Source organism: Cucurbita maxima, unplaced genomic scaffold (genome assembly GCF_002738345.1).
Source record: "Cucurbita maxima cultivar Rimu unplaced genomic scaffold, Cmax_1.0 Cma_Scf00017, whole genome shotgun sequence".
Classification (NCBI taxonomy): Eukaryota; Viridiplantae; Streptophyta; class Magnoliopsida; order Cucurbitales; family Cucurbitaceae; genus Cucurbita; species Cucurbita maxima.
This window is the reverse complement of record NW_019272033.1, coordinates 1,052,693-1,077,340: the sequence shown is the minus strand read 5'-3', so window position 1 is coordinate 1,077,340 and position 24,648 is coordinate 1,052,693. Positions and strand designations below refer to the sequence as shown.

General features: G+C 32.9%; 1 protein-coding gene across 1 annotated transcript; it reads left to right on the top strand.

The window, feature by feature from the left end:
- The first annotated feature begins 13,806 nt into the window (after window positions 1-13,806).
- LOC111491838 (plasma membrane ATPase 4) lies at window positions 13,807-19,144 on the top strand. The gene is made up of 16 exons (XM_023140894.1): window positions 13,807-14,061; window positions 14,990-15,109; window positions 15,203-15,439; window positions 15,713-16,474; window positions 16,552-16,674; window positions 16,746-16,850; window positions 16,931-17,075; window positions 17,156-17,320; window positions 17,410-17,648; window positions 17,731-17,763; window positions 17,863-17,944; window positions 18,017-18,177; window positions 18,260-18,433; window positions 18,514-18,696; window positions 18,785-18,966; window positions 19,048-19,144. The coding sequence occupies exons 1-16, from the start codon at window positions 14,014-14,016 to the stop codon at window positions 19,142-19,144; spliced, it is 2,856 nt and encodes a 951-aa protein (XP_022996662.1). The 5' UTR covers window positions 13,807-14,013.
- Window positions 19,145-24,648: the final 5,504 nt, after the last annotated feature.

Genomic DNA, 24,648 nt, shown 5'->3' with positions numbered 1-24,648 from the left:
ATAAAAAAAGAAAAAAAGAAAAAAAGAAAAAACCAAAATTTCAACAAAATCAACTCTCAACTTGATGAATTATTGAACTAAATCTCAAAATTTTCTTGAAAATAATAATAATAAAAAAAACAATTATTGAGAGTTAAGTCATCATATGTTTGTTTGATTCCCCAAATTAAGTCAACAGCTTTGCCGTGGAGGCTTGCCTCATTTTTCTAATTTTTTTTCTTCTTACTTTCGTAGGTTTATATGCGTTCGATTATGGTTAATTATTAACGAACAAGATAGTCGGTCTAATCTTTACCCTCAATTTCTTCTAGTGAGTTTTTCTCCTTATAAATATTTGATAGAATCAGGGTCAGCCAAAGACGAAGGAAAAGATTGAGAATACCCTCGTCTTAAAAAATAAAAAAAATATACATATTGTTTTTTCCTCGATTAGGGTTTTATTAAAATTTGGTTGATTCTTACTTTAATGTGTCTATACACGTTTGGATATGGTTTGTTAATGAACAGATCATTGGTCTAATCTTTGATAGAATCATAGATAGAGCCAAAAACAAAGAAAAAAGACTGGAAATACCCGTCCTTCAAAAAAAAATTTATGTTTTGTTTTAAACGTCAATCTTTTAATACCGTAAAGATAAACATAAATGAGAGAAGTCAATTTTTAATATCGTAAAGATAAACATAAATGAGAGAAGTCAGGTTGAGTTTTTTTATTTTTTTATTTTATTTTTATTATATTCTTACATGTGTCATCACTTCTTTCAATCCTGTCATCAATGATAATATCGAAAAATTTATAAGACTTCTTAGATAACATAAAAACTAAATGATTATGAGGTAGAATTCGTTAGGGGTATTCAAAAAAAAAATCTGACTACTCGAAAAACTCGTTCAACTCAACTCAATTCATATATTTTAGAGTAAGTGATGAACTTATTTGAATTGGACTGAGTTAAATTTAAATAATTGAAAATCTTATGAATTGAGTTAGTTCCTGTTTCACTAAAATGGGATGGAATAGAACTAACTTGAATTTATTATTAGTTTTAAAATACATAAATTCTTTCGGAAGAAACTCAACTCCAAATTTTAATAAAAAATGACATAAACAAGTCGAATCAACCTAACCCAAAAAAATTTATGATGGATCGAATTTAGATTGAAAATTTTGTAACCGAACAATTGAGTTGGATCTAAAAAAATGTCTCAACTCAATCCAACATAATCGACGAAGATTCCAAGACAGTGAGTGGTGAAGTGGAAAATCTCATCACATGCCTCTTGCAATCATTATTATGATCCTCTCTACATTTTGGTCAACATTTGGGTAATGTCTTAAATTATTTAATTATTTATTTATTTAAGAATAATATTAATTTTTAGAAGCATTTAATTAATTGCTTTCGAAAAGAATTGTGTGGTTAATAATTGATGTGGGTAGCTGCAAGTGGAATACTGTGGGGTTTTTAATTGATAGCAAAATGAAGAATAAACTTCTCCACATGCTTTTGTGTGAATATTCCCATGGCGGTGCTATTAATAAAAATCAAAAATCATTTTCTTTTTTTAATTTATACTAATATTTTTCATTAAAATAAGACGACCAATTTCATTACCTGAACCTATCGGTAATGAACAGATTCTTGTATGGAATCTCGTTGGTCACTCTTGTGGTAATTTTTAGAAACCATTCAACAAACCAGTTTCAAAAATTAAAAAACAATCTTTCAACCCGATTAAAAAGAAGCAAAATAATGTGAGATGACGTATACATGATTTGACACGAAATTCTTTTCGATAAACTTCACGAAGTGATCGAGAAGACATTGATGATGGGCATTGAAAAGCTTTGCTTGCATAGTTCACTTTGAGTGGCACTACAAGAGTACTTTTATAGAAAAGACATTCAACACCCAAAAGGCCAACCTTTGTTAGTGGGACTTATGTACCTTCCATGTTATTCCACTCTTCTTCAAACTCTCTCCCTCATTCCAAGTATTCAAAATTGCATACCCCTCGAATGATTTCGATATGAACATGAATATACGTTTTAAAGTTGAGAACAATATCAATTTTCTTTTTGATCTTATATTTAAAGATATAGGTCGAGACCCTGAATAAGATGGAGAATCCCTATTTAAACAAGGAATGGAGGAAGAAATAGGGAGAAATTTCTCATCCCGTTTTGTCAAAGACAGGAATGAGAATAACATTTATAATGACTCAAGTCCACCGCTAGCAAATAATGTCATTTTTGGGGTTTTCCTTTCGAATTTCCTCTTAAGGTTTTTAAAACGTGTCTGCTATAGGGAGAGGTTTTCACATCCTTTAGGGACTCAACGTCCTCGCTACTAAGATCTCACATCGGTTGGGCAGGAGAACCAAACATTCTTTATAAGGGTGTAGAAACTTCTCCCTAGTTTGAAGGGAAGCCCGAAAGGGAAAGTCCAAAGAGGACAATATCTACTAGCAGTAGGCATGGGCTGTTACAACATTCCTCGTCATCGTCCCACCATATGTACATCTCTCTATTTATGTTGTGAAAAAATGGTATTGATAAAAAATACTGATAAGACGTCGACCATACAAACATAAAACACACATTAAGTAAATATGGAGATCGATGACTCATTTAATAAAACTTTTTGTGGTTTTTCTTCTAGCTCGATCAAAATCTACATATTGTTTCGTGATTGACGAAAGACTTTCACTTTTTCTTTTAATTATTTATTAAACAAAATCCATAGATGGAGATAGGATTTGGTTGGAGTGTCATGTTATCCCCAAACAATCCAACCCATAACAATACAAGAATCTCCACTACGAAGGAAAAAGATGTGTAAAGCCATAACATCAAACACAAAAATGGTGGACAAAAGGTGGTGGAGGAGCTAGGGTTTCTTTGGTGGGAATAATTCCCTTTTTATTATTTTTATTTTTAATAATTGTGATAAAGAGAGATTAATTGTTTTTAAGTTATGATCACATAGTGGATGCTCTCATGCTCCAATTACCTAAAGCATTACCTAAAAGGAAGATGTAGGACAATGTACAAAGCTACGTGGCCAACTTTTCATAAAGGTTTTTTATTCGATCATGATATGAACTAAGAGACATCAATCATACAATATACTTCGATGAAAATGTAAAGAAAATGTTGTTGAAATTATCAAAAGATATTTCAGTTCATGTCACATAGGAAGAATGAAGTTTCATTGTTATAAATTTTGGGTGGTTAATTTAGCGTTATTATATTTCAATAATATGTTTAAAGGTTTTTTATTTAATTAAGGTTACATTTACGTAATGGTTAATTACGGTCATAAAGTATGAATGTTACAACTCTTGGAATGCCTTTAATCGTTTGATTTTGAGGCTATATAAAGCCTTGTATGTTGTATTTGTAAGTAGACTTGGAAAATATAGCCAACGAAACATTTGTGCTTTCTTTAGCCAATGACTAAGTTTCTTTGCAATTCTATGTAGTTTAGGTTGCACGTAGAATCATTCAAGCTCGATATGATCAATCTTGTTTGTGGAGTGATTTGAATCTCAAACAAGTGTTCTTGCCTTGAGATATTCGATCAACAAAGTAATCTGAATCGTACTGCTTTATAATGATTTCCATATTATTTGGGTAGATTCCATATCATATCAATTCTCTTAAACTTTGATGCTTAATTTTTTTGTTCATAAGTTAAAAAAATTAGACTTTTGTAATTCTTAAAGTTCGTAAACCTAAATTTATAAAAACTTGAAGTCATGTCGTCTTTATGAGAGGTATGAATCGTATTTTTGGAGGAGTAAGGGCATTACATAGTCGTTGAATGCCTAGAACGTTTGTTTATTATTTGAGATTTCTAACATTTAGCATATATCCCGACTAGTACGATCATGTCACTAATTATATGGTTGACTACCTATGACATAATATTAAAACCCCTTGAAAGATTATTAATGATATCTCTAAATACAATGTCGTAAAAGTTGCTATTCAAATGTCTATATTATATAGATAGATAGAGAGAGAGATTTGCTAGCTCAAAAATGAACCCCAAAAAAACTTTCCAACTATAAACGCCTTTTTTTCCCTCATTTTTTTAGGAAAATTAAAAAAAAAAAAAAGGAACAGGAACCAAAAGACATCAATCATACAATATACTTCAATGAAGATGTGAAGAAAAGGTTGTCAAAATTATCAAAAGATGTTTCAATTCATGCCACGTTCAAGAAGAATGAAGTTTGATTGTTATAAATTTTGGGTGGGTTACAATTTAGAGTTATTGTATTTCATTTATGTATTTTAAGACTTTATTTACTATAGGTTACAATTAGATAATGGTTAATTATGATCATTAAGTATGAATGTTACCACTTTTGGAATGCCTTTAATAGTTTCATTTTGAGGCTATATAAAGCCAAATATGTTATATGTGTAAGAGACTTGAAAAATATAGTAAAAGAAGCGTTTGTGCTCTTCTTTAGCCAATGGCTAAGTTTCTTTGCAATTCTATGTAGTTTAGGTTGCATGTAGAATCATTCAAGCTCGACATGATCAATCTTGCTTGTGGAGTGATTCGAATCTCAAGCAAGTGTTCTTGCCTTGAGATATTTGATCAACAAGAATCATTCAAGCTAGACATGATCGATCTTGCTTGTGGAGTGATTCGAATCTCAAACAATGTTCTTGCCTTGAGATATTCGATCAACAAGGTAATCCGAATCTTACTCCCCTTGAAGTGGTTCCATATCTTATCATTTGGTATCAGAGCTTAAGGCTCAAGATCGGATATATGTTTCCTTTGCATTTCTTTTCAATTTGTTTTTATCTTTTTAGTTTTTAATCGACCCAAAATAAAAAAAATCAAATCTGGGCTCTACTAGAAAATTTGAGAGGTGAGGATGAGAGATTCATTTGTGTAAATGAGTGCAAACAGAGTGGCCTAAAATTCCTTGAGTGTATACACGTGAGAGAGTGTTATGAGGTCCTTTGTATTTCCATAACTTATTTTTTGCAGCAAAGTTTCACAAATAGATTCGAGGACGAATCCTCTTGAAGAAGTGGAGAATGATATGAACCAAAAGACATCAATCATACAATATACTTCAATGAAGATGTGAAGAAAAGGTTGTCAAAATTATCAAAAGATGTTTCAATTCATGCCACATTCAAGAAGAATGAAGTTTGATTGTTATAAATTTTGGGTGGGTTACAATTTAGAGTTATTGTATTTCATTTATGTATTTTAAGACTTTATTTACTATAGGTTACAATTAGATAATGGTTAATTATGATCATTAAGTATGAATGTTACCACTTTTGGAATGCCTTTAATAGTTTCATTTTGAGGCTATATAAAGCCAAATATGTTATATGTGTAAGAGACTTGAAAAATATAGTAAAAGAAGCGTTTGTGCTCTTCTTTAGCCAATGGCTAAGTTTCTTTGCAATTCTATGTAGTTTAGGTTGCATGTAGAATCATTCAAGCTCGACATGATCAATCTTGCTTGTGGAGTGATTCGAATCTCAAGCAAGTGTTCTTGCCTTGAGATATTTGATCAACAAGAATCATTCAAGCTAGACATGATCAATCTTGCTTGTGGAGTGATTCGAATCTCAAACAATGTTCTTGACTTGAGATATTCGATTAACAAGGTAATCCGAATCTTACTCTCCTTGTAGTGGCTCCATATCTTATCAAACACTATTCTATTTTCCCCATATTTGCTGTCCTAATCACTCCAACCTAAGCTTAAATTTGTACATTTATTAAAAAAGGAAAAAAAATGATATAAAAAACCCCACAATTAAAGGGTTCATTTGGCAAATTGGCTTTATTCAAATTTTGAGGGGTCAATTTGCAAAGAGGAAAATGACTCTTATATTCCATCTTTACCCTTTATAATGTTCACAATTTCATTGGCCCATATTTTTTTTTATCAGGTGCGTTTATTTATGCTGAAACTCGAGATATATCAAAGTTTATACGTAATTCAAACCGGTTTAATCACAAATTTCATCTATAACCATTTGATTGGGTCTCTGGATCATTAAATATTAAATAATTACATAAATTTTTAATTCTGTATATTTTTAAATTTAAAAAATGTCTAATAAATCTTTTAGACGCACGATTGAAAATACCTTACATAAATTATGAAACTTTAAGGGGTTAAACTTGTAATTTAATTATAATAATTATTTTCTAAAATTTTAAAATTGATGTATTTCTAAGGAGCGGTTATTATTATTATTATTATTATTATTATTATTATTATTATTATTATGAATGGTGAGTTGATTCAAAATAATAATAATAAACCTAAAACAAAACCGTCAATATTATTACCACTTATATACCCATTCATTCAATTATAGTTTAGTGTATTAAAATTTATAATTAAATTCGTTTGATTTAATTTTTAAAAAATCAATAAAACTCTAAACTCTTAAATTATAATTTTATTTTAATTTACAAAAATAGTTCATTAATCTATTCAATTATTTATCGCATCATCACAAGAAGTTAACTGCATGTTAAGTATTAATAAATTAAAAGTGGAATTATTTTAATAAAATGAAAATTACAAGTTTATGAAAAGACTGATATAATAATAATGAAAATAAAGGAGGAGTAGACTTTTTTAGAAATTAGAATTATCGGGAAAATATTAAATTAGTTTCAATTTTTTTTTAAAACAAAGAAATAAATGCCCTCTCAACCGTCAAGGGCAACCGACTGTGTCGTAAGATAAACACGTGTCAAGATTTGATAGGAGGAAAATATGTTAAGGGAACTGTCACGAAGAGGTTAGGAGACAACGCTGTGTGTTTAAAGCGCGTGTACGGTACGGAGATTAGGGTCCCTTTACCGGCAAATGTGGGATACCTGGCGTGGAGCTGTCACTGACAATCCACCTTGGCACGCCCCTCAATGATGCCAATTTAGCATTAAATAATATATATATTAGTTATATTAAATATTTGGGTAAAAGTTGTGATACAAATCAAAATTAAATGCTTGTTATTTATTTTTTAAATTTAGGAATAAACATATAAGAATCAATGTTTTCCAAATAATTTAACTTTAATAATTGGTAGGAATAATAAATAAAAAAAACATTATCCACTTCCTTTTTTTGACCAATCATGTTCACTAACCCACTAACATTGTGTTTTATGTAATTAATATATTAGTCTAAAGAAAAAAATATTTCAATTGTTGGATGTTTGTGCACTTAGAGAACGTTGTCGGTTCGATAGGTTTGGTTCATGTGGTTTTGGCTAATTTGGACTGGTTCATTGGTTTGATTCACTTGGTTAAGTCTAGTCACGATTTAGTCAGACGGGTTTAGTTCAACCATTTTTCTTTTGTTTTGTTTGATTTTAAGGTCAAAATGTTTTGGTTTTTCCTCGTTTTAAGTTAGGCATGGATAAGGCTAACTTGAATTGTCTTTAGGAATGAACTAAGTGTTGAAGAGAAGAAGTATGATTTGAAGAAGGACAGTGAACTATGTACAACTATTTGGATTGAGGTGAGTGATTTTTCTATGGGATGCATTCGATGATAGTTAGATAAGTATAATCTTGATCATTCTACGATGGTGTATAAATGAATAGCTCCAAGTATGATTAGGATAACATACGAGATGATTCTATTTTCAGAGCATGTCACACACTAGATATACCAGTTTTGAACGATTTAAGGTTCCTCAATTTACATTATATTTTAGTTTGTATGTATGCATATCTAAATTACACAAGAAATTACTTACGGAGTATTTTCGATACTCAATTTTTCAAAACTCTTTTTCTAAAGTAACGTAATGATTCTCGTTGGTCTAGATTTACTAAAGTTTGATCGTTACCATGTTCATATGTTTACTTTCAACGTTTACTTTCAAATAAATGGAAAAATGTAATTGATTCTTAAAATTACATTTTCAATATATTTAAGAGGCATTTGCCCTAATTTCCTTGGGTTTGGAAAATTGGCCTTGAAAATAATGTTATTCAACAAACCTATATTTGTTTGACCAAAAAACCTACCACATTGAAAAATGAGTCAAATTATAAAAATTATTTTAACCATATATTTCTATTTGTTGCATTTTAAGGGCTCTTGAAATTCTATGTTCATAAAATATCAAGGGATTTGTCTAATTATTATTTGTCTAATTTTTAAAAAATTATGATATTAAGGATTGATTTGTCCTTAGGATTTAGACGATTTAAAATTGTTGGATAATAAACATTTGTGGCAATGACACGTGTGATCGAGTAATTAGCCATTAATATCAACGAAGGAGTGATTGAACTGATTTTTATTGTAATTACATATTTTATGATTAGCTAAATAGACACGAAGGTCATCGTACGGGCCAACCTATATATATTTCTTGATCTCATAAATAGTCTGTGAGTTTTCTTTTTTTTTTTTGGCCATATCATGGTTCGTGCCTTTTGAAACCTGATCACAAGCATACGAGCTACTCGGTCAAAGTCTTTATGTATTGGTTAGGGTCGAGTTAGAAAATTGGTCACGAGCAAGTGATCCACTTTAAAAAGAAAATTGATATGACTATGTGTGTAGTAGTTTAATGCCTTAATTGAAAAACAATGAAGGATATCTACAATGGCGTAACTAAAGAAAAGACTCATAAATAAGCATAGATGGCTAAAGATAGATAGTTAATTACTCATTAATGCTTAGTTTTAGCTGTCCTTTTACTAGAGGTTCATTAATATTTCTTAAATTTACTTCTCTAAACAATGTTCGACTACCTAACTTAATAAAAACGCTATTAAAGATCTGAATTTTTGTAATACAAATAGGTATATTCTTAATAAAAACGCTATTAAAGATCTGAATTTTTGTAATACAAATAGGTATATTGTAACGGTCCGAGCTCACCGCTTGTAGATATTGTCCTCTTCGGGTTTTCTCTCAAGGTTTTTAAAATGCATTTACTAAGGAGAAGTTTCCTCGTTGACACTATTTCCTTCTCCAACCGATGGGGGACCCCCAATTCACCCCCCTTCGAGCCGTACGTCCTTGCTAGCACACCACTTCGTGTCCATCCCCCTTCAAGGCTCAGGCTCTTCATTGGCATATCGTATGGTGTGTAGTTTTGATACCACTAACAAATATTGTTCCTCTTTGAGCTTAAAGAATGTTTCATTCTGCTCCCAACTAATGTGGGATCTCACATATATATTACTCATCTAATTACTCTATACGGGAAGAAAGTGAACTTCATATGATCATCTAGTATGTCACCAAGTACTATTCAAAATTACTGTAACGCTCTCATGCCCAAGATTTGGAATTCGGATGCATCACTTGTGTGCTTCGACATTCCTCTGCATCCCTTACAACATGGTTAAGTTATTTATTCATCGGTTCTAAGAGTGAAGACTATCTCCACATACCAACAAGTCATTCCTGATAAAATTACTCAAAACAAACCACACTTAATTTTAGAGTTCCTATTATTGAACTATCGAAAAAGAAAGTGTACCTTATTGGTACAGACAGTAACTAAGTCGTTTTTAGTCATCCTATTCTCCGGATCGCTCTCATTCAGATATGATCTCGATTCATTCATTTACTCCTCCATTATTCGGGTGTCACAATTACACTAATATCCTTGAATTTCTTATGAAGTAGATAATGTTAAGGTGAAAATAATCAAAATTATTAAATCAATAAATACAAGATTTATTGTATAAGTTTGAACAAAATGATCGTTTTGACCGTTTATACTACAGCGATAATGAAACGTTGATGAATCTCTCCGACGTTTAAAAGATAATTAAAGCAACCATCTAATATCAAATTATAAACTTTATTTTCCATTAAGCTTTCCTAAAAACATATGTAGCTTAGAAAACTACAAATTTTCAATCATTTTCTTCTCCAAAATGTGAAAATAATTGGGAATTTTTAAATAAAAGAGAAGTCTAGTGGAAATTAAGGTTAAAAGAATAAAGAGAATTTTGAGTGGTGGAAAATATATGAAGCAATTGGTGGAAAATATGGAATCAATAATTGAGAATAAATGAGGTATGGAAAATTTCTCCTTTTTAAATTTTTTAATCCTTTCGTACGAAGTTAATGTAATTAATTTGATGTCAAGTATTTCTCGATTTAACGACATGATTTAAATCAAGATTTGAAATCCATACGTGGCACCTACTAGTTCTGATATTTCTCTACACCCCGTGTAACATACCTTTTTTTTACCATATTTTGTCTTTCACTCACATGCATCCTAAGAAAATTATTAGGAGGTCATCCAACATGAATTGTTCCAAGTAAATCACGACTAACCATGAAGTTTCAATGAATGAGCCACTGAAAAAGGAAATGCACCTTCCTGGTATACATAATAACTTTCTTTTTTTTTTTTCTCTCATTCGGATTTAGTATCGGTTCATTCATTTTGATTAAGAGAAAGATGATTAGATATTAAATTGAATTGAAAAGAAAAAAAAAAAAAAAGAGTAAGACCCATATCAAAATTAAATTTTGCATTGCATGTTTTAAAATTATGAAGCTGATGACGATAAGTAATGAGCCAAAACGGATCCTCTCTTATAAATGTGTCTTCTAGATGTTTTGGATAATATTTTTCTATTATTATTATTTTGTTGAAAGTAAAATTTATTATTATAAATAAAGTGAAAAATTAAGGTATTTTTTATTATTATAATATTTCCTAAAATTAATTGAGAAAAAATTGATCATTAATGAAAGTCTAGAATGTTGGGAGAGTCTTCTAATCCAAATAAATGTCAACAAATAAATTTTCCAACCAACTTAATCAATAATTATAAAAAGAAAAAAAAAAGAAAAAAAAATCAATACTGAAATAAGTGCCACAACACATGACTACAATCACAAACGTGAGATATTCTTAATTTTTTTAAAAGTACGGTATAGTTGGGTTGATCGAACCAAAAAAATGTTAGCTCGTAAACTGCCAAACCGAAAATTTTCAACCCAACCTAACCTTTATGGATTGGATAGTCTAAGTTGACTGGGTTATCGGATCATATGAACACGACAAAAATTGAAGACCCAATACTTTTCAATTTCGGTTTACACGTGTTGTAATTCAGTTTCAAATTACAAGTGGAAAAGAAGGATCTAAACCCATGAGAAATAATAGCGAGAAACAAAGGTGTTTGGTGATTATGTTTGATTTTTATGGTGAAGAAAGAAGAGTAGTCCTCACTTTGTTTGCAGTCTTCTTGTCCTATTGACTCAATTGGGCACTTAATGTTTACATTTATTTTGTTTGCATTTTTAACAAAAAATGGGGAGTTTGGAATATTCAACAAAATTGACCAGCCAAAAGGATCCTCCGTACAAAGACAAAAATTAATTTTTAAAAAATAAAAATAAATATTATAAATAATAACAATAATAATATCTCCACCCTTAAAATAGATACTATCAAGTTATAAAATTTGATAAATATAAAAATTAAAAAATTTGAGATTTTTTACACCCATTTTATTTAATATAAAATTAAATTTATACCCAATAAAATGATAATTTAACATATTTTGCAATGTAAAATTTTGATATAATTTAATTTTTTTTTAATTATATATTGAATTAGGCTCAAATTCTTCCCTATTTTTAAATACTTATGTGCATGCTACTGCTAACTTTCAAAACAAATAATTTTCGATAATAAATTTAATTTTATACGTGAACTTAATATAATAATTTAAAAGTTGAAGAACTAAAAATGGAATTCGAAAACTTTAAAGAACTAAAATTAAATAAACAAGAAAATTTCGAGACTATAATATAATTAAATAACAATGTATTGTAATTTTTTTCAGTATTCGTTTGAATTTAAAAAAAAAAACAAAAAACAAAAAATAAATTTCAAAAGTCTAAATTAAAAAAAAAACAAGAATTAAAAAATTTAATTAAGGATCCCTTTTTCACAGAAGCAGGGTTGACCACCGTTCAAAGCAATCCAACGGTCATGATGGATTTACCTCTTTTTTTTCTCTCTCTTTAATTTCAACGACTTTTTATTTATTTATTTATTTATTTATTTATATTTCGCCTCCACTAATATTCCAATAATGCTCTCCCTCTCCTATTTTCATTTTTAATTTTTCTCATTTTTTCTAATAAATAAATAATATTTATAAAGCCCATTTGTTTTAAGAGACATCACAATTGAGAAATCTTTGTATACTATTATTGAGGGGTCCACAGGCCAAAAATAAATAAAAATAAATAAATAAATAAGTCAAATCCCCTAATATTTTTTATTTTTGTTCTTAAACTAATATTTATGTTGTATTATTACTTAATTTTATTTATTTTCTCTCTCTCTCTTAAAACTAAAATATTTTTTATAACTCCAAATAATTTGATCTCCATGTGCCATAATATTGTTTGTAGAGATCATTTTTTAAATATTAGATTCAATTAATTACTCAATTATATATACATTACAGTGACATAATTATTTTTTAATTTTTTTATATATTATTTATACCTTATCTATCAGAACGTCAGCTTCATGTTATGCCTAATTTTTTTTAACGAATTCGTGTTATCACTAGTCAAGGGGCCAATACTAGTTCGCCTCCTCGACAATACTCTATTGTCAAATTGATTTATCTAATAAAAATTGAATTATTTTCTGCTCTAAGTAGGGGGGAGGGAACGTTTGTAGAATAGGGGCAGGAATTTTAGATTTTAACCTTTCGAATATTTCACAATTTATTTTTTTCGGTTTTGATACATTGTATTATTTTAAACGTGGAAATGAATCTGGACAATTATATCTTGCCAACGGTAGTATATTAGTATTTAATTGAAATTTTAATAATTAACGTTGGTCCAATAATAATTATAATAATAATAATTTTGTTAGTAAAAAAATTTTGTCTTGCTTATGGGAAAAAAGGTTAAAAAAATCATGGGTTATATCAATTCTAAAAAAAAAAAAGAGAAAAGTATATAAAAAAATAAATAAATAAATAAAATTTTATACAGATCATCCATTGGTTATATCACAATAATTATTTCAACTTAATTTTCAATAGAAACAAAAAGAAAATAAAAAAATACAAATTAATTATGAAACTCACCACTTGATGTCTGCCACGTGGATGGATGATTGTACCTCACCATTTCTAAGTGGAAGAAATTGTCTCATACTCAAAAGTTAAAATTAATTTGTGTTTAGTTTTTTAATTTTGAAAGTGATAAGTCGCGACAAATTTAAATTTTTTAAAGTGAATTAATATAAATTTTAATTATATAATAGTAAATTTTATAAAATTTGATTTTACAAATTAAATTTATAATTTTAAAAATTGAGAGACTGGGTTAATATGACTAAAGAATCAAACTAAAAGTTGGATTGGGTTTGATTTTTTCTTGATTTTTAAAAAATTGAAAACTTGAGTCTATTTACAACGTGAAAAACTAGAAAATAAGATTACAATCAATACAATACTTTAAAGATTATTATGAAAATAAGAATACTCGAAAATAGAGGGTTGAGTTGAGTTAAAGTTTCACTATCCAAAAGCCACGAATGTGATGTCTACGTAGAATAGTCTTTTTGTGGATCATTACATCGAACGGTGCAAAATTGTCGAACACAAAATTCTAATTTCCGTAGTTGAATAGTAAACATAGAGAGAGAAAGAGAGAAGAATATGAAGAGAGTGGAGCCCACTTGGACTGCGTGGTAGTCACAATAGAGTGGGGAGGGGGGAGAAGGGAGGCTAAGAGTTTATATAAAAGGGCAAGTGGATTTGGACGCCATTTCCTCACCCCTCCAAGGTTTTTCCCTTCCTTTGCTCATTTTCTCTCCTCCCAAACACTAATTTTCCCGGGAATCTTATTATTTTCTCGGGAAAATAACCCCTCTAATGCTTCTTCTCTAGAACAACAAAACCCACAAACCCCCCTTTGTTCCTCTGTTTTCATATCCCACTGAAGAACAACAAGACCAATCAAGATGGCGGCTTTAACTCTCGAGGAGATCAAGAACGAGACAGTTGATCTGGTATTCCCTTCTTCCACCCCACCCCTCTTATTTTCTCGGAAAATTTTCAAATTTTCCCGGCTCCCAAACACCCCTGTTTCTGATTCTGATGAGTTTAATCATAGATTTTGTTTCCCATTGATTTAATGTTGGTTTGGAATTCAATTGAGGGGTTTTTGTAACAACGAATCGACTCTATTTTCTTTATTTTCCTTTTCATTTTCTCACCTTTTCTCGCCACCCAAACAGATCTTTCCTCTTCCATGGTTGGCTCCTTAACTGGATCTGGGCATGTGCAATACAGACAAGGAATTCGGGGGCTGTTTTTAATTCACATAAATTTATTCCTTTTTCCGTTTCTTTTTTATTTTTTATTAAAAAAAAAAAATCGTTTGGATATAAAATAAGTGAAGAAGAAAAACTGGGAATTTTTGGTACTTCTCCGTGGTACTTTCGACTTTTCACCTAATAACAAAAATCCTTATTTTTAATTTTTTAATTTTTTTTGTCTAAAAAAGAGCTTTTCACGTTTCAACGGTTCTGTCCCCACCTGTCACTTAACCGACCATCCTTGAATTCAACGATTGTTTCGGATATTATTTTCAATTTTTTCCTGTTTTACCCTTCTCTGTGTCGGTATTTACGCCGCCACCACGCCGGAGTACTCAACGCGTGTATCACACGCGCTGAGAAGATGGGTTGTTTTCCGGTGGTGGAGCTCACTTGGGAATTTTTAGTCAACGTGCCTGTGATTACGGATTTGACATCTTCCTGATCGTTGAATTTCCATTTTCCCATTAAATTCTCTCGTCTGGTTCCCGAGTCTCACTCGGTAACTCGGCGGTGAATCGTTGTAAGGAAATCTTTGATTTGGGTTTATTCTTAAACATGAATCGGTGATCATGTTCTATGAATTATTCATGAAGAACTTCGATTTTGATTATTTCAGGAGAAAATTCCTATTGAAGAAGTGTTTGAGCAGCTGAAATGTACAAGAGAAGGTTTAACTTCCCAAGAAGGGGAGAATCGTCTTCAAATCTTTGGACCCAACAAGCTAGAAGAGAAAAAGGTTTGATTTTTTTTGGTTTATCATAGAGAAACAAGGAGTTTTTGTTTGATAATTGCTCTGTTTTCTGATATGTTTTTGTATTGATATGAACAGGAAAGCAAGATTCTGAAGTTTCTTGGGTTTATGTGGAATCCCCTGTCTTGGGTCATGGAAGCTGCAGCTATCATGGCCATTGCCTTGGCCAACGGCGGCGGTAAGGGCCCCGATTGGCAGGACTTCGTCGGTATCGTCTGTTTGTTGGTTATCAACTCCACCATTAGTTTCATTGAAGAGAACAATGCTGGTAATGCTGCAGCTGCTCTCATGGCTGGTCTTGCACCTAAAACTAAGGTAACTACACAGATACTCATATTCATTGCCTAAATTTCTTTTTGGAGTTGAGTAATGTATTGGATCTTCAATTTTCGGTCGTTTTAAAAGACATTTTAAGCAAAAAAAAAAGTGTTTTTAAGTACTTAGAAAGTTATTCGAAGTAGATGTTTAGTCGACTGTGAGTTGTGAAGGTACGAGATTAGTAGTCATTGTCTTAGATATCCGAGGTTAGACGTAAGTGGCTCGTGTGGCTTGAAGTAATGGTTTTTGTTGGTTGTGTTATGGTGTTAGGTTCTAAGGGATGGAAAATGGTGTGAACAAGATGCATCAATTCTGGTTCCAGGAGACGTGATTAGTGTGAAACTAGGAGACATCATCCCGGCTGATGCTCGTCTTCTCGAGGGTGATCCGTTAAAGGTCGATCAATCTGCGTTGACTGGAGAATCACTTCCCGTGACGAAGAATCCAGGGGACGAAGTTTTCTCTGGCTCAACTTGCAAACAAGGAGAAATTGAAGCTGTTGTTATTGCCACTGGTGTCCACACCTTCTTTGGAAAGGCAGCTCATCTTGTTGATAGCACCAACCAAGTTGGACACTTCCAAAAGGTTCTTACTGCCATTGGGAACTTCTGTATTTGCTCCATTGCCATTGGTATGCTGATTGAGATCATCGTCATGTACCCGATCCAACGCCGTGCCTACCGAGATGGAATTGACAACCTTTTGGTTCTTTTGATTGGAGGCATTCCAATTGCTATGCCTACTGTCTTGTCTGTCACTATGGCTATTGGGTCTCACAAGCTGTCCCAACAGGGTGCTATCACTAAGAGAATGACTGCTATCGAAGAAATGGCCGGTATGGACGTCCTCTGCAGCGACAAAACCGGAACGCTCACTCTTAACAAGTTGAGTGTCGACAAGAACTTGATTGAGGTATTCGTTAAGGGCATCGACAAGGAACATGTCGTTCTTCTTGCTGCAAGAGCTTCTAGGACTGAAAACCAGGATGCGATCGATGCTGCCATGGTCGGAATGCTCGCTGACCCGAAAGAGGTACGATTATCTTCGATTGTTAGTTCCCTTTTCATTATGCTGAGAAAACTCTGAATCAAAGTGCTGACATGTTTTAGGCAAGAGCTGGAATTAGAGAAATTCACTTCTTCCCATTCAACCCTGTTGATAAGAGAACTGCTTTGACTTACATTGATTCTAATGGAAACTGGCACCGTGCTAGCAAAGGCGCTCCCGAGCAGGTAACATCCCGTTCGATACTGTCGTGGTAGTTGATTATCATGTCGTATAACCATATGATCATTGTGAACAGATCTTGACACTTTGCAACTGCAAAGAGGACTTCAAGAGGAAGGTGTTTTCTGTGATTGACAAGTTCGCTGAGCGCGGGCTTCGATCTTTGGCTGTTGCTAGACAGGTTTGAATCTCGACGCTCGATAAAATTGTTTGTACGTAAAATTTGATCATTGAACTGTTCTTTTTGTAATACGTTCACAGGAAGTGCCTGAGAAAAACAAGGAGAGTCCCGGTGCTCCGTGGCAATTCGTTGGTCTGTTGCCTCTTTTCGACCCTCCTCGGCACGACAGTGCAGAAACCATCCGACGAGCTCTCAACTTGGGTGTGAATGTCAAGATGATTACTGGTAATTCACTTGTGTTTCATGGAAATTCTTCTCATCATGTTCGTTATGCAACGCCTGACTCGGTCGAACCCGTATACCAGGTGATCAACTTGCTATTGCTAAGGAAACTGGCCGACGACTTGGAATGGGAACGAATATGTATCCATCTTCTTCGTTACTCGGCCAACACAAGGACGAAAGCATCGCTGGCCTCCCGGTTGAAGAGTTGATCGAGAAAGCTGATGGATTTGCTGGAGTGTTTCCAGGTGATGACAGTTGACTATATCACGATACATCTTTGCGACGTTTTTGTTTACAATCCTCTTACCGTTTTCGATTTTAATACAACGTTTAGAGCACAAATACGAAATCGTGAAGAAGTTGCAAGAGAGAAAGCACATTTGTGGAATGACAGGAGATGGTGTGAATGATGCTCCTGCTTTAAAGAAGGCAGACATTGGTATAGCTGTTGCGGATGCTACCGATGCAGCACGAGGCGCTTCCGACATTGTTCTTACCGAGCCTGGATTGAGCGTAATCATCAGTGCCGTGTTGACCAGCAGAGCAATCTTTCAGAGGATGAAGAACTATACCGTAAGTCAACGTACTCGACTCGAGTTATATGTTTTCGGGAAAGCGCTTAACCATTTCTCCTCCTCTGTTTTCTCTTTGACAGATTTATGCAGTTTCAATCACTATTCGTATTGTGGTACGTGTGCAGTCCTTGCTTAAACTCGATTCAATCGTTTCGATCCAATTTTCTTTGATCTTATTCGATATATTCCGTTTTTTTTTTTTTTTTTTGCAGTTTGGTTTTATGTTGATTGCTCTCATTTGGAAGTTTGATTTTTCACCATTCATGGTTTTGATTATTGCTATATTGAATGATGGTGAGTTCTTGTCCTTTTGATAGCTCCATAGAATCAAAGCTATCAATATTGATAGGGCTGCTTTTGTTGAAGGTACCATTATGACAATTTCAAAGGACAGGGTGAAGCCATCACCATTACCTGACAGTTGGAAACTGAAAGAGATTTTTGCGACCGGGGTAGTACTCGGAGGGTACTTAGCGTTGATGACAGTTATATTCTTTTGGTTAATGGACGGAACGAACTTCTTTTCGGTATGTTCCGTGCTTCTATAGCCTTAGAATCATTTGAAAAATACTTTGATCCAATGAGTTACGTTCTTGTTTGTTAATGTAGAATACGTTCGGTGTAAAATCGATCCGTCATAGTGAATATGAAATGATGGCTGCTTTGTACCTGCAAGTGAGTATTGTGAGCCAGGCTTTGATTTTTGTGACTCGATCGCGGAGCTGGTCGTACATCGAGAGACCTGGACTTCTATTAGTCGGCGCATTCTTCATTGCACAGCTGGTAAGAATGAAGTAGAATGGTTTAGACTAAATGATTCAAACCAAAGGGTGAAAAGCTAAAACGTCGTGTTGGTGTCTCAGGTTGCAACGGTGATCGCCGTGTATGCGGACTGGCGTTTCGCAAAGATGAAGGGAATCGGATGGGGATGGGCCGGTGTCATCTGGTTGTACAGCATCATTTTCTATATTCCGCTCGATCTCATGAAGTTTGCTATTCGATATATATTGAGCGGAAAGGCATGGCTCAACTTGTTAGAAAACAAGGTACATCTTTCTTTCTAGTTTCTTATAGAGAACGAATGATTTGGTGAACTCTTATTCATACTACTACATTGTTGTTATCGTGCAACAGACCGCTTTCACCACCAAGAAAGACTATGGAAAAGAGGAACGAGAAGCTCAATGGGCCCTTGCTCAAAGGACATTACACGGACTTCAACCTCCCGAGTCGACAAACATCTTCTCCGAAAAAAGTAGCTACAGAGAACTCTCGGAGATCGCAGAGCAAGCTAAGAGACGTGCCGAGATTGCAAGGTATAAGATATAACAACACCATTCACATTCATATTGGGAAAACCATTAGTATTCTGAAATGTTTTTCTGTCTTGGTTTCAGGCTTCGGGAGCTGAACACGCTCAAGGGTCATGTCGAGTCGGTCGTGAAGTTGAAGGGACTCGACATCGACACGATCCAGCAACACTACACAGTGTGAAAAGTATTGGTTCCTCCAATGAAGAAATGAATTCGATTCACTTTGCTGTGCCAAGGAAAGAAAGAGGCAATGTTTGAGAAAGAGAGAGACAACAAACAAACAAAAAAGATCCTAATTTGACAAACCTTTCCAACATACAGGGAGCTTGTGTGTCTGCCTTGCCTTTGTAATTTTTCTAGTTTTTTTGCTTACTATTTTTCTTCCATATGTATTTGCAATGTTAGTAACATAAAATAATTCTGTGTTTGCCTTCACAAACTCATCACCATAATGCAATTTTTAGCATTAAATCAAATTTCTCTACCCTTTTGCTTATATATGTTTTCGTTTAATTCCTTAAACTTTTAAGATTTGTCTATTTCGAGAAGCAGAAGCTCTTCTCTTGGCTAAGACGAAGGGGCACCTTTCCTTAAATCTAAACTAAACCAACATAGATTGAGTGAAGCGGTCTAGTTGTTATCCGTGGATAGAGTCTAGTAGTTATCTAGATGATCTGTCTCTTAAAACCTCAAAAGACCCAACACTAAATTATAATTTAACCCTCATTAAATCGATCAAAATCGTCAATGAGGGTGTTTATATGACCCAAGAACCTAACTAACTCGGACGGTTGCCAAACCATAAAAGTTGGGTTGGGTTGGGTTGAATTTTCTAAAAATTGAAAAGTTGGTTCGGTTCACAAATTGCATTTTTTTGGTCGGATCAACTAGTCAAAAGATGAAAATAGGTTACAGTCTAACCTAACTCTATCTTATTTTTAGGATTATTACGAAGATTAAGAATATTTAACGTTCGTAACATATGTGAGTGATTGCTATGGTTTGTAAATATTTGATATTATGAGATTTTAGTTACTAATTTAACATGTATGATAGATAGATAATAATTATCTCACAATCCAACTCACCTCGACTTAACTCAACTTTTAGGATTGAATTATGAATTCTATACGGGTTGATCAACTCAACCCGTAAACCTAACTTTTAAAGTTGGATTGGGAACTTTACTCCGTTTTGGTGAACATTTAAGGCACCTTTAATGCCACTAGAACAATAATGGCTTCAAAATAAGCTCACATTCTTCTTTTAACCAAATCCTCCACCAACGTACACACCGTTATTGGCGTGAGAGGAGAGACCTCATATTTGGACTAACTAAGATACATATCGGTGTTGGATATAACCAATTCCTCGCTACTATAGTTTATTTGTCAACCCTCCACCAGCCTCACCACAGTAACCTGATAGCAGCATAAACATGAGGGAAGCAATTTCATGTTTTACCAATTAGTGGTTAGTTGACGACCCTTTAACATCGCCATCACAATAACCTTATAACATAAAGAGACACATGCATAACTGTAGCATAGTATACTTAGAGCAACAATCGGTATCATAGACAAATAATAAGTATGCTCATAACGAAGCCATATTTAGAAATTCAGGAGTTATACTATAGTGTTTCATACATAATCAACGTATAAATAAGGAATTTAAGTAAAATACTGCACCCACATAGTAATTCTCATGTTATGCTAATCAGACTGGTTGAACCAAACATATCAATAGATGGAAACCAACCTATACACAATGTAAGATTCGAGATGGACAGTGCACAATTCTCGTATGTATTAGTTTAAACAAGTTACTTATGGAATATATTTATATACACACTCGTGTTACTCTCTCTTTCTTGCAGGTGTAATCTCTAACAAGGGTGTAACGAAGTTGGTAGGTGTTAAGGATATTTAGTAATAAATTATAGTTTACCTTATATATTATATTTGATATTTTATTATAAGGCAAATATCTAATATTTGCCTTATTATCATAGGTATCTTTCCATTTATTGGTATTTCCATTTATTACTCTTTCCATATTCTTGTAATTTATTTGATTATAAATAAGATAACTTTCACACCATTTAGTTGTGGTGGATTAATCAAACATTCACATGGTATTAGAGCCCTCTTGGTTTAACAACCCCGATCTTTTCTTTTCAATGACTTTTGAATCCTCTAATCTTCTTCTCCACCACCCCTGCTAGCTTTGAGGCCGCAGGGGCAGTATTCATGGCTGCCGTAGTCGGAGCCGATTGATTACTATTCGGCTCCACCTTATTGACCTCTAAATCACCTTTCGTCATACTCTGTACATACAACCTCACCTTTTCCAACCCAATCGGTTTTCCCCTTGGCCAATATAGTCTCTCTCATTTTCTTCCCAATCAACCTTCATCCTTCACATAAACTCTAACCTAAATCTATCAACCTTTTGCAGAGATTTACCTTCGGAATCTGGGTGCCGCACTGGTCTATTCGCCAATCAAGTTGCTGCCGCCCTTCCTGCCAAAATTGGTTTCTTCGCCCGATGAGGCGACTCTTCCGACTGCCCTTCTCGCCAAAATTGGCTCCTTCGCCCAATGTGGCGACTCTTCCGGCTTCAATATTGTCTTTGTCCCTTTCTCTAGGTTTCCCCTTCTACTTCTTGGGGTTATAAATATTCTCACTAGAGCCAAAGCAGCATCGTCGCTAAGCGACAATCCCTTTTCATGGGTTAGACATATTCTCGCTGAAGCCAAGGCAGCATCGCCGCTGAGCGGCGATCCCTCTGCAATTTTTGATGGCCAAGAACTGGGTTGTTAGCATATTCATGAAAAGTATTTCTCAACCTCTTTGAATTTTTCAGATTCAAGCTTCACGTTCGTTTAAATCCGACGCTTAGCTTGCGGTGGGGTGTTAAGGATATTTAGTAATAAATTATAGTTTACCATATATATTATATTTGATATTTTATTATAAGGCAAATATCTAATATTTGCCTTATTATCATAGGTATCTTTCCATTTATTGTTATTTCCATTTATTACTATTTCCATATCCTTGTAATTCATTTGATTATAAATAAGATAACTTTCACACCATTTAGGTGTGGTGGATTAATCAAACATTCACATGGTATCAGAGCCCTCTCGGTTTAACAACCCCGATCCTTTCTTTTCAATGGCTTTTGAATCCTCTAATCTTCTTCTCCACCACCCCTGCTGGTTTTGACGCCGCAGGGGCAGTCTTCATGGCTGCCGTAGTCGGAGCCGATTGATTACTCTTCGGCTCCACCCTATTGACCTCCAAATCACCTTTCGTCATACTCTGTACATACAACCTCACCTTTTCCAACCCAATCGGTTTTCCCCTTGGCCAATATAGTCTCTCTCATTTTCTTCCCAATCAACCTTCATCCTTCACATAAACTCTAACCTAAATCTATCAACCTTTTGCAGAGATTTACCTTCGGAATCTGGGTGCCGCACTGGTCTATTCGCCAATCAAGTTGCTGCCGCCCTTCCTGCCAAAATTGGTTTCTTCGCCCGATGAGGCGACTCTTCCGACTGCCCTTCTCGCCAAAATTGGCTCCTTCGCCCAATGTGGCGACTCTTCCGGCTTCAATATTGTCTTTGTCCCTTTCTCTAGGTTTCCCCTTCTACTTCTTGGGGTTATAAATATTCTCACTAGAGCCAAAGCAGCATCGTCGCTAAGCGACAATCCCTTTTCATGGGTTAGACATATTCTCGCTGAAGCCAAGGCAGCATCGCCGCTGAGCGGCGATCCCTCTGCAATTTTTGATGGCCAAGAACTGGGTTGTTAGCATATTCATGAAAAGTATTTCTCAACCTCTTTGAATTTTTCAGATTCAAGCTTCACGTTCGTTTAAATCCGACGCTTAGCTTGCGGTGGGGTGTTAAGGATATTTAGTAATAAATTATAGTTTACCATATATATTATATTTGATATTTTATTATAAGGCAAATATCTAATATTTGCCTTATTATCATAGGTATCTTTCCTGTTATTTTCATTTATTACTATTTTCATATCCTTCTAATTTATTTGATTATAAATAAGATAACTTTGTGTGGTGGATTAATCAAACATTAACAATAGGCCATAGACCCTATTTAGACCATAATTTAAAGTTGACTCTACCGTTTCCACGATAATTTAATGTTTGATTAAACAAATTTTCATGCGAGATTTGTAGACGTGTTATAATTGTCACATTTCAATTTTAAATAAATATTATTTTATGGGCCCTTTAAATATTGTTTTTTTGGTATTTGTTTAAAATTTTCTTTAAAAAAACTTCATTTTCATTAAGTAACGGCTCTTCTCTTCGAGTTACATTACTTTTATAATATTAGATTGCGTACTTTTCGCCCTTTTTAAAAAATATGAATTTATTAAAAAAAAATAACACAATGTTTTGATTTTAATTTTGTTGATTTTACTTTGTTGTAGTTGGCCACTCATTGAGATAGGAACAAGAGAATCCAACCACACAAATTCTTTATAGAATTTGTCAACGGGGTTGACTTTTCTCTCCAAAGTTGTGGTTGAAAAGTCAATAAAATCCAACAATATTTAAATTGGGTTGAAAAGTCAGTGAAATCCAACCATATTTGTTTTTTAATTAAAGAAAAATTCTACAACATTTAATTTAATTTAATTATAGTGTAACATTTATGTGCTGTATATTATTTTTTTATTTATAATTATTTAGCTCACGGAATAGAATGAAACTATCGATATTTAAGGAGATAATTAATATTTTATTTATCAAATTTTAATGGACAAATTTAATCCGGGTTTCTCGAGTTGTTTTATAACGGTTAGAAAACAATTTAAAAATCTTAATAAAAATTTTAAACAAAGTCAAAGCATATTTTGAAAACAATTTATTTCTTTAATTTTTCTAAATTTTCTTTTAAAAAAAAATTTAGTGTTCTAAAAATATTGTTTATCGTTATATAAGTTATATTAATAATTAAAATTTCATAAAATTTAAATAAAAAATATTCATAAATCAAACGCATTACGATTATAAATGTTGAATATTCTTAATTTTTCATAATAATCTTAAGAAATATAGTAGGGTTATGGCTCTATTTTCGAGTGACCAAACCAAAAAAGTGTTAACATGCGAACTCACCCAAATTTTTTATTTTAAAAAAAAGTTAAAATAATCAAACTCAACCTTTATTGTCTCGGTGGAGTAGTCTGAGTTGGTTTGTTTCTCGAATCATATGAACACTTCTATGTAGCATTTAAATATTAATGAAAGAAGTTGGGGAAATAGTAGTACGATAATAATTTACATCTTGCTCACTCAACCTGTAACAACTTAAGTCCACCGTTATAGATATTGTCTGATTTGATCCATTACGTATTGTATTCAGCTTTAAAACATATTTACTCAGGAGAGGTTTCCACCCCTTATTAGAAATGTTTCGTTTCCTTCTCAGACCAATCTAGGATGGTCATTTTATTTTGAGATTAATCGCTACCAAATTTTTAGATTTAATTACTGATAATTTAGGGTTTAGGGTTTACATGATACAAAAAAAAAAAAAAAAAAAAAAAAAAAAAAAAAAAAAAAAAAAAAAAAAAAAAAAAAAAAAAAAAAAAAAAAAAAAAAAAAAAAAAAAAAAAAAAAAAAAAAAAAAAAAAA